This window comes from Heterocephalus glaber, unplaced genomic scaffold (genome assembly GCF_053883595.1).
Source record: "Heterocephalus glaber isolate CG9 unplaced genomic scaffold, H.glaber_assembly_v1.0 deba00000676, whole genome shotgun sequence".
In the NCBI taxonomy this organism is placed as follows: domain Eukaryota; kingdom Metazoa; phylum Chordata; class Mammalia; order Rodentia; family Bathyergidae; genus Heterocephalus; species Heterocephalus glaber.
This window is the reverse complement of record NW_028258156.1, coordinates 527136-540626: the sequence shown is the minus strand read 5'-3', so window position 1 is coordinate 540626 and position 13491 is coordinate 527136. Positions and strand designations below refer to the sequence as shown.

At 47.7% G+C, this 13491-nt stretch overlaps 1 protein-coding gene across 7 annotated transcripts in view; it reads right to left on the bottom strand.

Moving 5' to 3' along the window:
- Positions 1 to 3081: 3081 nt before the first annotated feature.
- Spacdr (sperm acrosome developmental regulator) overlaps positions 3082 to 13491 on the bottom strand; it is a 41307-nt gene continuing 30897 nt past the window's right edge. For 4 of the 7 annotated variants that reach the window (XM_087206575.1, XM_087206577.1, XM_013070256.3 and 1 more), the window contains 4 exons: positions 12519 to 12640; positions 5145 to 5477; positions 4974 to 5063; positions 3082 to 3398 (listed from right to left, as the gene is read on the bottom strand). In XM_087206575.1, coding sequence (XP_087062701.1) covers positions 3162 to 3398; positions 4974 to 5063; positions 5145 to 5441 — 624 coding nt within the window. In that variant the 5' untranslated portion in view covers positions 5442 to 5477; positions 12519 to 12640 and the 3' untranslated portion in view covers positions 3082 to 3161. Of the gene's footprint in view, positions 3399 to 4973; positions 5064 to 5144; positions 5478 to 6160; positions 6442 to 12518; positions 12641 to 13491 lie in introns of those variants that run through there. The other 3 variants (XM_013070255.3, XM_021254067.2, XM_004839483.3) reach the window with 3 other exon arrangements.

The window sequence follows — 13491 nt, the reverse complement described above, 5'->3', positions numbered from 1 at the left end:
TGTCTGAGGGCCTGGGACAAAGCTCAGTGGTAGAATGGTTTCCTTTCAAGCACAAGACCTTAGGTTCAAATTACAGAGAGCAAGGATGTGGTCTCTGGCTTCTCAGAAGAAGGAGGGGCTCCATGGCAAGGAACATGGGGGTAGGGTTTGTTTGCCCTCATCCTCTTTTCCCAAGATGGGTCAGTTTGCATTTAATAACTCAGCTGTCTGCCTGTGTGTTGACAGCACCCACTTGTCAGCAAGAGAATGAGGAATGCACGTCAGGTAAGGGGCTTCTGAGGTATCCTCTTGGACTAGCTGAGACTAACATCTGTCTCATTCCAGCCAGAGCTGGCACTGCAAGACCCAGCAGCCATTAGAAGCCTGGTGGAAGTTCCTGTCTTGTCCAGTTGGCTAAGAACCCCAGGGATGTGGGCAAGACAGATGCCTGTCCTTGTCCCCCAGGCCTCCACTGCATTCATGGTGTTTGTCTGTCCTGGCCACCATACAGGACCCAATAAGTAAGTGAGCAAGGAAGAAGGAAACAGCCCCTTCATTTCTCCTACCAGCTCCCTTAGACTTCTACTCCGTGACAGATACCAGTACACCTCTGAGCTTAAAATTTTGGCATCAGTTTTGACTATTCCCTCCCTTCAGCTCTTCAAACTGAACAATTATCCAGGGTCACTCAAACACTTAAAATACCCCAGGATGATTTCTTCTATTTATTTATTTATTCTTTGTATGGTGCTGAGGATCAACCCAGGCCCCCGTGCATTCCAGGCAAGTGTTCTACCACTGAGCTAACCCCAGCCCTCTCCATCTCTACGTTGCTTTTATATCATCACCCAGGTGGGCACCTGCACCCAAAACTCTAGCCCCTTTAGTAGGTCTGAACTACCTACTGCAAGGATTCCACTTTATATTCATCTAGCTGTCAAGACCCTGAATACTTAATTTCTCACAAGTCTTCACTGCCAGTCCTTCTGCACATGCACACACTTGTCTGTTTTTGCACTGTGCCCTGCACCATCACCCACTTCTTACTCTGACTACCTCCTTTGCAGGCTTGGTTGTGCTTTGTGGTCCTTTCTTGTTCTGTTTTAACACACCCTATATGGAAACCTCGCTCACCTCCTCAGGTACCAGTCCCCAGTGCTCTCTCCTTTCACCATTTCTCCAGACCATTCTCTTCAGCACTGGACAAACTACACCTCTGCATAGGCAGATTTTCTGGATCCTGCATGACTTGTTTTGCCTCTCGGCTTCTGCATTCTCTTGGGCTCACTCAGCTTCTGACTCACAGGTGGGCCAGTCAGCATGTATCCGTGCAGTGCCCTTGCTGGGCTGAGCTCTCACAGCTCTGACTGGCCTGTAGATCTATGGGCGGCTGCTTTGGGTCAAGTGTTGAATGCTGGAGTCAACCTAGCTTCAGCGAGAGACCCAGTCACCTGGCCCAAAGCATGGGAACCTGTGATAAAGAACTACTCTGGTGATCCTCAGAAGGGGCTGAGAATGGCAGATACTTGAGTGTCATGTCTCCTAATATATAGTAAATTATACTACTATATAACAATATATTAAATTATATTCAGAATTCTGAGAAGACAGGAAAAATCAATTAAAATATGTACAGAAACTAAGTATAACTCTCAGATATATGGAAAGTAGAGCCACTCAAAATGGCGCTTTTTCTGTAAAAATTAGGGTTCTATTTAGCTGCAAGTAACAGAATACCAATTAAGGGTAGCTTAAATAAATATTCTCCTTACACAAGAAGTACAGAGATGTGTGATTATTGGTACTGAGTTACTTCAACTGTGTGCAACTTTGGAGAATTTTTATTTGTATTTAAAATGAAAACAGTGACAGTGAACCATATATGAGGTAGGATGGAGTAATCTCCCCTTTCTACAGGGAACATTTTCCAGTTCCAAGAGCCCAGTGAGGACCTGAAATCACAGAGTTCCCTATATATACTGTGCTTGACTCTATACGCACATACCTGTGATAAAGCACACTTTATAAATTAAGGTGGTGTGAGGTGGGGTGGTGCACACCTACAACGCCCGCACTCTGGGGGGCTGGGGCAGGAGGGGCGCAGGTTTAAGCCCAGTCCGGTTGCCTTGGTGGCTTGGCAGACTCAGTCTGGGTTCAGTCTTCAGCACTGAAGAAAATAAAGGCTCAGGACAGCAAAGCTGCATCATGGGATAGGTATGGGGGTGTCTGCTCCAGAAAGGCTGCCCTGATCCCCACAATGGGGCCTCAGAGCTGCAGAGGGGTGAACTGAGGGCTTCCAGGAAGCCGTCCCTCTGGCTTCTCCCTGCTGCACCTGGTTGTGTAGCTCACAGGTAATGGCCTGGGTGCCACCCAGCCAGCTCAGCAGCCTCCCCTGCCCTCCCTTCCTCTTACCCCACCTCTCCTCTCTTCCTCTCCTATTCCCTCCCCTTCCCTTCCATTCTCTTCTCTGCCCTCTCCTGCTCTTTGGTCCTCTCCATTCTCCTCCTCCCCTCCCCTCCTCTTCCCTAGGAATCTGCTGCCCCTTGGCCTCTGCCACCTCCCACCCCGTGAACTCTCAAGTCCCCAAATTTTGCTGTCTGGTGAAATACCACTGCTTTTTCTTGGGAGACACTTCTGCACCTTCCCAGGTTTGGACAGAAGATGTCTAAATCCTTGCATCTTGTGGCTCCAGGGTCTTTCCTCTTGCTGCCCCACCTGACCTCCCTCCAAATCACCATGGCCTCCCGCCGGCACTTGGTCCTTTGGTGCAGGCTGGACTCCCCTGCCTCCTGCTGATCATCTGGCCTCCCCAGCCGGGCTCTGGTCATAACAAGTGCCTGCACCAAACCAAGGTGGCTGAGGGACTAAAGTCCCTGCTGGGACAGTTTCCTGCTGGGAAAGCAATTGCATCTCCTGCAGCCCGAGAGCCCCTCCAAGGCTCCCTCCAAAGCCAAGGCTGAAGCTAAATCTGAGAGTGTCAGAGAGGCAGGGCGGTGGGGGCTTCCTTGGGCCAGGCATTTCCAGCCAGGCTGCCTTGGCTGTAGGATCTTTCTCAAGAAACCACTGTAAATAGTTTTTGAAGCACAAGGGCGAGATCTTTGCACTGGGCTACATCCCAAGCCCATTTATCATTTTTATTTTGCTAAGGTGAGGCAGGGACTTTCTGAGGATCTGGGGGTCCTTTAGAGGGGACTTCGAGCGTCCTGCTTCAGTTCCAGCACTGGTTCAGCCAAAGCAGAGGAGTTGGCCCTGATGTGGTGGTGCCTTCTGCGCCTCTCCTGCCTGTGGGCCAGATGCCTAAGTTGCTTCCGAATGGCCCACAGCACCAGGTACACCTCTCGAAGCAGCTCAGCCTCGGGTGTGTCCAGGGGGGACGAGGTCCTCACTTGGGGGGAAATGGAGGCGGAGCTGACGGATGACTGCAAGAGAATAAGAGGATATACACAGCAGGTGGGACCACCAGTAGATAATCCACAGGGGGCTCTGCTAATGCCACCTCTTCCTTCAGGCCACCTCAGGCACCTTCTCCTCCAGCAAGCCTTTTCTGCCTGCATGAGACATTCATCTTCTCTACCCTGGTGTTTGCTCTAGTGTGCCCCTCTCTTTGTCTCTCTCTCTCTCTCTCTCTCTCTCTCTCTCTCTCTCTCTGTCTTTCTCTCTCTCTCTCTCAATACTGGGGATTAAGTCTCCAGCCCTTTTTATTTATTTAGTACTTTGAGATAGGTTCTCCCTAGGTTGTCCAGGCTGGGCTCACGCTTGCAGTCCTCCTGTCTGTCTCAGCCTCCCTGAGTGCAGGAATTCCAGGTGTGCCTGGCTATACCATGTTGCATACAAACTCAGATTTGTCCCAAGGACTCGACACTTTTCTCCACTAGAAACCAACTCCTGGAAGACAAGGACCAGTTTTGACCCACCTGTGAGTCCAGCCCAGGGTTTCATGGAGAGGGTAATACCATGCAGGACAAAATGACACTTGATCTCTACCCTGAAGCTCTCTCCTGACCCTAGATCCTTATATTCCACTGTCTGTAGGACAATTCCATGCACATGTTCTACCTCAATTCATCTTTCCCCAGGGACCTAAACTTATCACCTTGTTCCCAAGTCTGTTCCTCCTCCTTCATTCTCTGGCCCAGTGACTGTCTCCAACCTGCCGACCTCTGTCTCTCCCTCTCCCTGTGACTTCCACCCAATCCACCAACTGACCCAAAAACTCTCCCCTCAAACACTGCTCAAATGTATTCACTTGCTCTACCCAGTGATGCTTCCCTGAGCCCAGAGCATCCTTATCTCTTAGCCTGGAATGCACCAGACTCCAGTGAATCTTCTGGTTTCTTCCCTTGTCCCCTTTTGACCACCCTCCCCACCCTCCCCCGACCAGGTGAATTTTTTTTTTTTTTTTTGGTGATGCAGGGGCTGGAATCTGGGATGCTCTCCCACTGAGCTACCCCCCCCGCCAGCACCCCTATTCTTTTTAAAAAAATTTTTTGAGACAGGTTTTTTTGCTGTGATACTAAGGCTGGGCTCAGGTTTGAGAGCCCCCTCCCTCCACATCTCAGGGTACTTTGATTACAGGTGTGTGCTACCGTGGCCAGCTGGCATACTCTTTTGTAGAATGGCTCACCATTTTTCACTCTTACTAACCATGTATGAATGTCAGAAAATTCATTCACGTCACTCCTTGCCTCAGATGTCTTCCACGGCTCCCCATTGTTCTTAGGGTCAAGTTCAAAATCCGTAACTTGGTCATCTATCCTACCTGGTGCCAACTGGCCCCTGGTGCCAGGTCCCCTCCACTTCAACCCTCACATGTGGAGCCAGCTCTGCACACCCCTTGTTTCTCTTCTTGGAACACCCCTTCCTTTCCCACCACTTCCCCTAACAATACCCCTAAACCAAGTGACTTCTTTAGGTCTGAGCTTCACCCCTCTTCCAGCAGGACTCCCCAAGTCTGTTTGAGATGCCTTTCCCTGGTCACCCACAGCCCCCTCTACCTTCACCCTCCTCAGGACACAGAACCAACAATGCCTGTTGTCTGTGGTCGCCAAGTCTGGGCAAACCTGGTTCTTCGGTATCCTCAGCATCTGGTGACAAAAGAGCACAGGACCAGGGAGTGGAAGAAAGAAAGAAACAGCTGCTGGGGTGGAAGGTGGAAGGGGACTCACCTTCCATCGGCACATTTGCCAGCTGGACTGCAGGGCAGAGAACATGATCATGGACGCTGACCAGACAGCCGTCCAGGGTACCTGCAGCAGGGAGTGGCCCTCGTCTGGGTCCTGCTCACGGGACTGGGTCCTGCTCATGGGATTGGTCAGCACACAAGGCTCAGCCGCCTTGGGGGCCTCCTCCATCCCGAGGAACTTGGCTTCTCCAGGGGACTTGGCCCACTTGCAACCTTCTAACTGTAGGAAAGTCTTCTCTACCTCCTTCAGTGCATGTTTCTTAGAGCTAGTGTGTTTCATGATGGTCTGCTTTATGTGGCATCTGCAGAAGACAACCTAAGCAACAAGGCACAGATGGATGAGACAAAGAGAGGGATGAGACAGAGGTGGTAGTCAAAGGGAAAGATCCCAAAGGAAGGTAGCAGTGACTTCCCTGGCCTGCTTTCCCTGAAGCCTTCTCCAGTCCAGCCTCTCTCTCTCTCTCTCTCTCTCCCTCCTTCTCTCTCTTCTCTTCCCTCTCCTTCCTCTTCTTCCCCTCCCTCCACCATCCTCTTCCTCCTGATTCTTCCCCTCTCTCTTTCTCCCTCTCCCTCTTATTTTTTCTCCCTTGTCCTTCTTTCTCTTCTTCTTTCTTCCTCTTCCTCCTCTTCTTTCTTCTCCTCTTCCTCCTTTTTCATCTTTCTTCTTTTTTCTCCTTCTCCTTCTCTTTCTTCTTTGCAGTGGTGGGGATTAAACTCAAGACTTCCACTGAACCACGCCCCAGCCCCCTTTTTATTTTTTTAATTTTCAGACAGTGTCTCACTGGGTTGCTGGGCTGCCCAGGTTGAGTTCAGGCTTGCAGTTGTCTTATTGGCCTGGGCCACCACACTCACTCTCCTCGACTATTTTATGCCCTCACCTCTTCCTTCCCTGTCTTGTTCAGCCATAAGAGGCCAGGAGGGGAAGAACAGCATGGTGGTCATTGATCAGGACTCTCATCTTAGCATCATGAGGACCACCAGACAGTACGTGAAACTCACCCAACAGGTCATCTTTTGCCAAATCTGTTTAACAAATTTGAAGAACCACATGATCACATGCATGACTCTGGATATGATGGAGTAGGAGCAGAGCTAGCCTTTGGGGTGGGCAGAGGGACAGACTGCTGGCCAGTGGCAGCCCCTGGGTTTTATGGGAGCTTAGGTGTTTAAAGCACACCAGTGAAGGAATACAAAATCCAGGGGGACGCTCCCTCCAGTGCGATGTCCCAGGTCCTTCTCTGGGACAGGAGAAGAGTCCCCATGGATAAGAACCCTGAATGAGGCAGAGTTCTAGCCCATTGTGAGGCCCCAAACTCAGAAGCCCTTCCATTCATTGTGGGGCAAAATGTTATGGCCTAGGCCCTTCCTGCTCTAGATCTGGGGAAGGAACTGTCACTAGTGGAGGGCTTAGTATGTGCTAGGCATTTTCCAGGTATTGCACCATATAATCCTCCGAGATTCAGAATAGGTAGAGAGTTTGCTGCGGGTCATAAATCTAGGGGGCTGGAAGACACCGGGTCTCACCCAGGTGGGCCTCTATAGCTGATATAGGAGGTAGGGTGTGACAAAACTGGCTGAAGAAGTGGGGGGGACCTGTCAATTTCAAAATCCAAGGGTGGAGCCAGGCGATTTTCAGGACCCCTTATGTAGAACTTCTGGTGACCTCCCAGGAGATGTGGACAGCATAACAAAGACCAGACTCCAGGAAGAGTTCCCTAGACCCAAGTTGTACTTTTATTTTTGCTCTTTTTTTCTCTTTTCTCTCTTTGGCCCAAATTTGCTCCAAAGAGCTGGTTCTTCCCTTACCACTTCCCGCCTCATTTTCAAGCAAACTTTTGGCACCATTTTTGGCTTGTCTCATTCATTTCTTTGTTTGAGACAAGAAGGACCAGGAATACTATTGTTTGGTGAGCCATTTTTAAAGGAACTACCCCACAACACCGCAACAGCTCTCCTCTGGTCTCCTCTGCTGCTTCTCTTAGGGTCCCTCACGGCTATGGCTGCTGCTCCCCCCTTGCCCACTAGATGGGGTCCTTCTCCCTGGCTGCACTCTGCCTTCTCCGGCCATCCCAGATTACCAGGAGGCACCTGCTTTGCTACAGGGTCCATCCCCAGTCACCTGGGAGTGGTCTAAGTGATTCTGGAGTTGGAGGCCAGAATTCAAAGCCAGCTTAAACTACATAGGGAGACCTTGTCTCAAAAAACCAAACAGTTTTTTATTAAGAAAATAAAACGCCTTACTCAGATCTTGGCATAGTGCACCCCTTGCCCATCTAGATTCTGAGTACATGGCATTTCCTCTTCATATACTTATTGACCATGTGACTTTGAGCTCTCCAGGGACCCACCTTCAAGGTCATCACCCACTTACCTCTCAGCATGCTTTTTTTTTCACAGTACTTAACACACCCTGAAATGATTATTTGTTCACTATGTTAGGGAAATGTGCATGCCTGTAATCCCCACACTTAGGAGGCTGAGGCAAAAGGATCGCAAGTTTGAGACCAGTCTGGGCTATCTAGTGAGTTTAAGGTCAGCACTGACTACTTAGTGAGACCCCATCTCAAAAAAAAAAAAAACAAGTCTTCTGAAGTTGCCAAAGCTGGCTTCAAACTTGACTTAGCCTCTTGATTGTTTCTTTCTTTCTTTGTTTCAGTACTTTGAGACGGGGTCTCATTGTGTAGTTCAAGCTGGTTTTGAACTCACTGTGTAGCTCAGGCTGCCCTCGCACTCAAGGTGATCCTCCTGGCTCAGCCTCCGAGTGCTGGGATTACAGGCGTGCACCACCACACCCAGTGATTTAGCCTCTTGAATACTTAGGATTCCATGTGTGTGACATCATGTCTGGCCTAGCACCACATTCCCTTTTTATTTTTTTGATACCAGGGATCAAACTCAGGACCTTGTGCTTGCGAGGCAGGTGTGGTGCCACTGAGCTAAATCCCCAGCCCCACATTCCCTTTTTTTGAGACACTCCGGCCTTGAACTCCTGGACTCAAGTGATCCTCTTGCCTTAGGCTCCCAAGTAGCTGCAATTATAGATCTACAGTCGCATGATACCATACCTGACTCCTAAACTTCTTAGTGAGTTTCTTTACCCATGGAACTATGTGTGTATGTCCACTGGGGAGACCACCAGATAGTAACCCTTGTGAATATTAGTTATTATTAGTGTTACAGATCTTCCCCTTTCCATTGTGGAATGTGGGGTTAGGGGCAGAGGGGATGCAGGTTTTCATAGCATAGTGACCACAACACAGTGCAGGGCACAAACAGCAGCAGGCCAGGGAGTTAAGAGTTCTGAGCTCTGGCCCTGTTTTCTGGTAACCCTGCTTGGGTCACCATGTTACAGGTACATTCAACAAGCAATGATGGGGCCCTGTCTTGAGCCAGGCTTGTGCTGGGTGATACTAGAGAAATGGTTCCTGCACTCGGGGGTTGTGAGACACTGAAAGCACATAGCAAGTGTCCACGCGGAGCACAGAGTGGCACAGAGGGACCCAGCTAGCTCCTGTGGGAGTATGGGTGCCTCTCCATCTGGGGTTCTGAGCTGGAGCCCACAGGGTGAGCCTGAGTTAGGTCCCTGTGAAGGGGGTACCTTCCTCTTCTCTGCTGCCCTCTAGGAGAGGTGTCCTCTCCAGGACACTCTGGCCTGTTCTGGCCTCTGTACTCAAGGGTGAGTTGACCCTTGGCCAGCTTGGGGAACAGCTGCTATGTGCTGCTTGGCAGGGCCTTTCTTCTCAGGAGTGTCCCGGGGCCAGAAGCTGGCCTTCAGTGCTCCTGCCCTCCTCTGGCTCTGCAGAGAGCCTGCACAACCACAATGCCCACCAGTGGGTAGGGAGGGCTTGGCCATTTGGCCTCCCACTCAGTTACATCGTCCAACTTCATTTATTTATTATCAGTAATAAAAGGTATATTTGGGGCACTGCCTGCTGGATTTTTTTACTTATTTCTCAAATAAGTTTAGAATTTGGTCAGGACAGAGAGGGGCTATTTTTGGCTCCTTCGGTGACCTAAAGGACATTATACATCATCACAGACTGTGGGGAGTAGCAACCAAAAGGACCAGAAAACACTACAGAAAAGGGGAGCTGTTTCATCCAGGCTTGGAAAGATGAGGAGGAATGTGGTTCATCAGGTGAACGATCAGGGTGGGCATGCTGAGGAATAATCAGAGTCCCCAGCTTTCTGAGACGCAGCTGCTCCATCTCTAGTGGAGAGAACTGCCCTTGCCTCCCTCACAGGCTGCCTGGGAGTGTTACATGAGGTACACAAGGCCGAAATGTTGGGAAAACTAACCTGCTGTAAAAAGTGTTATGTAATACTCATCCCCCACCACAAACAACTGTCAGCAAAGGGTGTTAGAACAAAATTTTTCCAAGTTGATGAATTTTTAAAATCATTTTTAAAAAATAAAAACTGATATAGTGGCACAGTTTGTAATAGCTAAAGCTTAGAAATAGCCCAAGTGCCCATCAACTGGAAACTGGATGAAGAAGATGTGGTTTTTTAATAAAATGGAGTACTATTCAGCCATAAAGAATGAGAAACTAGAGACATTTATAGCTCAATGGAGGCATATTGAGGCCATCCTCTAAAGTGAAATAAATAGGACACATGTGTAAATACTGAGTAGTTTCTCTAGTGTGAGAAACTGAAAGTGTAAATAAGGATTAAAATGATTAAAACAAATAACTGATAATTTGAAATAGGAAAATGTCCAAAGGTGTAGGGGTCCTGGGAGGGGAAGGGGAAAGGAAAGAAGGGAAAGGAAAAATTATGAGAAAAGGAAAAAATGGAAACAAAGTCTTTGTAAATAGGGAAGGGTGGAGGGGGTGAAGGGCACACAGGTAATGGGGAAAAAAATAAGAACCAAGATACATCATGAACAGGTACAAGCACCCAATGATATATGTAAATGTATTGTTTACCTAAAATGTACCAATAAAAGAATAAAAAAAAAACAAACTGAATTCTCCCAGAAATCATTTTCCTTAATATTCAATGCCCACAATTTAACTACCACTCTGCTTGTCTCTTCCTGAAGTACCTATACCATGGAATCCTGCTTGCCTTTGCGGATGTGTTAAAAATGATGTTTTCAGAGAGAATAATAGGGAAACACAGTGTTGTCAGTTTGACATACTTTGCTCAGATTGTTTCAGGCTGCTGATGTCTATATGCAAACAATAAATTTAGAAACGAAATGGGTTCTGGTGCCTTTTGAGTTTTTTTCTTCTCCCCAATTTACATAGAGGGGAAGCCAGTAGAAAGTGTTATGGCAACCAGATTTCACTTGTAATGAGACAATGAAGTGTTTTTGATGGTGGCTGGGTGTTTAAATAATCATGAGAGCAGCTGCTGGCTCCTTTCTCTCTTGGTCCAATTAGGTGCTGTTTTCTCTGCTGAGAAATACTCAAAGGGAATCACACCTCAATTCTCCCTGTGTCAAAAGTCTGTCTGAAAGATGACTTCTTATCATCCAAGAAGAAAAAGCACATTTATTTTTCTGTCTGCATGTGACACCACTTCAGAGAAAGGTTGCTAGCTTTGCTCAGCAATCTTAGTTCATCCTGGCATGTAGGTGTGGGCTGTTTCTTCTAGGGATAGGGAGAATCATGCCAGGTCAAGTTAGTACCCAGTGTAGGCAGATGCTGGCAGCAAACAAAGGGTCTTCGTGAGAAGCAAGAGAGAGAAAGTGAAGAGGCCGAACTGCAGCTCTGTGAAGAGAGAAGCTCTGTAGATAATCCACTTGCAGATTCTTTAATGCTTTGAACATAGTAACAGACCACGTGCAAAACCAATCCAATAGTGCAGACTGCAGATTTCACTTGCAGCAGTATGGTTGTGTGTTCCCTCTTAGCAAAAGCTCTGACAGCCTGAGGAGACAGAGGGAAGAAAAGGAGGGGAGCTTTGAAATAGAGCTATAGCCCTCCTCCTCCTCTAGGATGTCATGGAAATGGCTGTCTTGGAAGAGACTCCAGTTATTAGTTAGAGCCACAACGTGAGACTTTCCAGCATCTTCAGACAATATTGCTCAGAGGGCTTTTTCATAGTCCAGTATGGGACTAGATATTAGGGAGGACTCCAAAGAATCATAATCATAAAGTAGTGTATGGTTAACAAAGTGTCTTTCTTATGATGTATGGTTTTGTCTCCCAGCAAGCTCAAGGGGTATAAAAGGATGTGGAAATTATTTCCTTCAAAAGGGATGCAAAAGAATATGATCTCATAAGAATAATAATTGCTCCTATAATCCCAGCCCTCTGGGAGGGTGAGACAAGAAGATTGCAAGTTTAAAGCCAGCCTGGGCAACTTAGTGACTTAGTGACACTGTCTCAAAACAAATTGATAAAACAACTTCAGATGTAGCTCATTGGGAAGGCCCCGGGTTCTACCCCCAGTACTGCAAAAAACAAAAAGCAAAATCACACAGTAACGACAAAAGCCCCCAAACAAATGAACAAACAAAACTGCTCACTTTTATTGAGCAATAACCAGGCTTATTATCCAATTTACCATGTTTAATTATCTCCAAGTTGCAGATCAGAAAACTGAGGCTCAGAGAGGTTAAGTAAATTGCCTAAGTCATACCAGGAGGACATAGTGGAGCCAAGACTCCAAAGCTTGCAGTCCAGTTAATCACCAGGCTGTGCAGCCTGGGTTCTCTCTATGCTGAAACTTGGGCCTCTTCAACCCCCAGGGACAGACATACAACAGGCACTAAGTGCCTACTGTGTGCCTGTGGTAGCTCTAGACCCTGAGAATGCACTGGTTCATTCAGTGACTATTTCAGTATTTTCTGGGCATCCCCTATATGCCAGACCCTGCTTTGTGCTTGGAGTACATCAGGGAGAAAAAGCTCTCTGCCTCCAGTACTTACCTTCCACTGGGCAGGTAGGAATCGATAAGGTAGATTAGAAAGTGACAATGCTCTGTGACAAAAAGAAGCCTTAGGGCCACAGTGAAGAGACCAGGAGTGCTGGGGGAAAGTAGGAAGATAGGATACACAGGGGGTGTGTGTGTGTGTGTGTGTGTGTGTGTATGTGTGCGCGCTGGGGATGGCCTCATAAATGCTAAGCAAGTGTTCTACCACTGGGCTACACCCCCAGCACAAGATACACTTTTAAATAAGGTGAGGTCTCCTTAAGGAGGTAACATTCAAACACAGAAGTTGGAGGACATGAAGGAAGTAACCATGCTACTGTTACAGGAAGAAGCATTTTGGGCAGAAGGAACAGGCAATGCCTAGCATGTTCAAAGAACATCAAGAAGGCAGGGTGGCCATGTCAGTGAGTGGAAAGCAACAGATGAGGTCACAGTGTGATGTGGAACCAGGTCCTGGGTGTCCTCCTACCTAGGCCATTGTGAAGACTTGGACTTTCGGTGGGCGTAGTGGTGTATGCCTATAATCCCAGCTATCCATCCAGCTGAGGCAGGATGACTGCAGTTTCAAGGCCAGCCTGGGCAATTTAGAACCTGTGTCAAAATTATAAAAAAAAAAATGTTAAACGGGGCCAGGGATTTAGCTCAGTGGTTCTGCTGCCTGCCTCAAAAGCACAAGGTCCCAAGTTCCACCTCCAGAACCAAAAAAAAAAAAAAAAAAAAAAAAGTAAAAGGGCTGGGGATGTAGCTCAGGTTAGACCACTTGGATAGCATGCACAAAGCCCTGTGTTCAATTCCCAGTATTGCAAAAACAGAAGCAGAAACCAAACTCTTTGCCTTTGCCTCTGGGTGTGACAGAGAGTCCTGGCAGGGCTCTGAGCAGAGGAATATCTGCCTCCAACATCTGTGTTTAAAGAACCACTCTGGCTGCTGTTTTGAAAATGGACAATAAAAGGGCAAGGATGGAGGCAGAGAGGCCAGTTGGGAAGCGACTGCATTGACCCCATAAGAGATGACGTTGCCTCAGGCCAGGCTGTGGTAGTGGAGGTGGCGAAGAAGCAGTTAGTGCTACATGTGTTTTGAACATACAGCCACTTGCAGGTCTACCCAGTTGGGAAACCAACTGAACCTTGGTGTCAAGAAAGCTGTTCTCACAAAGAATGCAACATAGGAACTTATGAATAGTGATTGAAAATACTGGAAAACTGCATAGGACTGAACTATACCTAGAAAGACCCAAGAGAAAGCATGGCAGTTAGAAAACAATATGTTTCTTGATTTTATTGTTCACTGTGGGACTGCATAACTCTGTAATCATAAAACTCCCCTAGCCCCAACTGTGATTGAATGTGAGTAAATAGATAAAGATGCATGTTAGTTCCGGGACACTAGATAAGATCTGTATCAGCCATAAGGTCCCAACGTAAATTACTCAACTCTTTGTT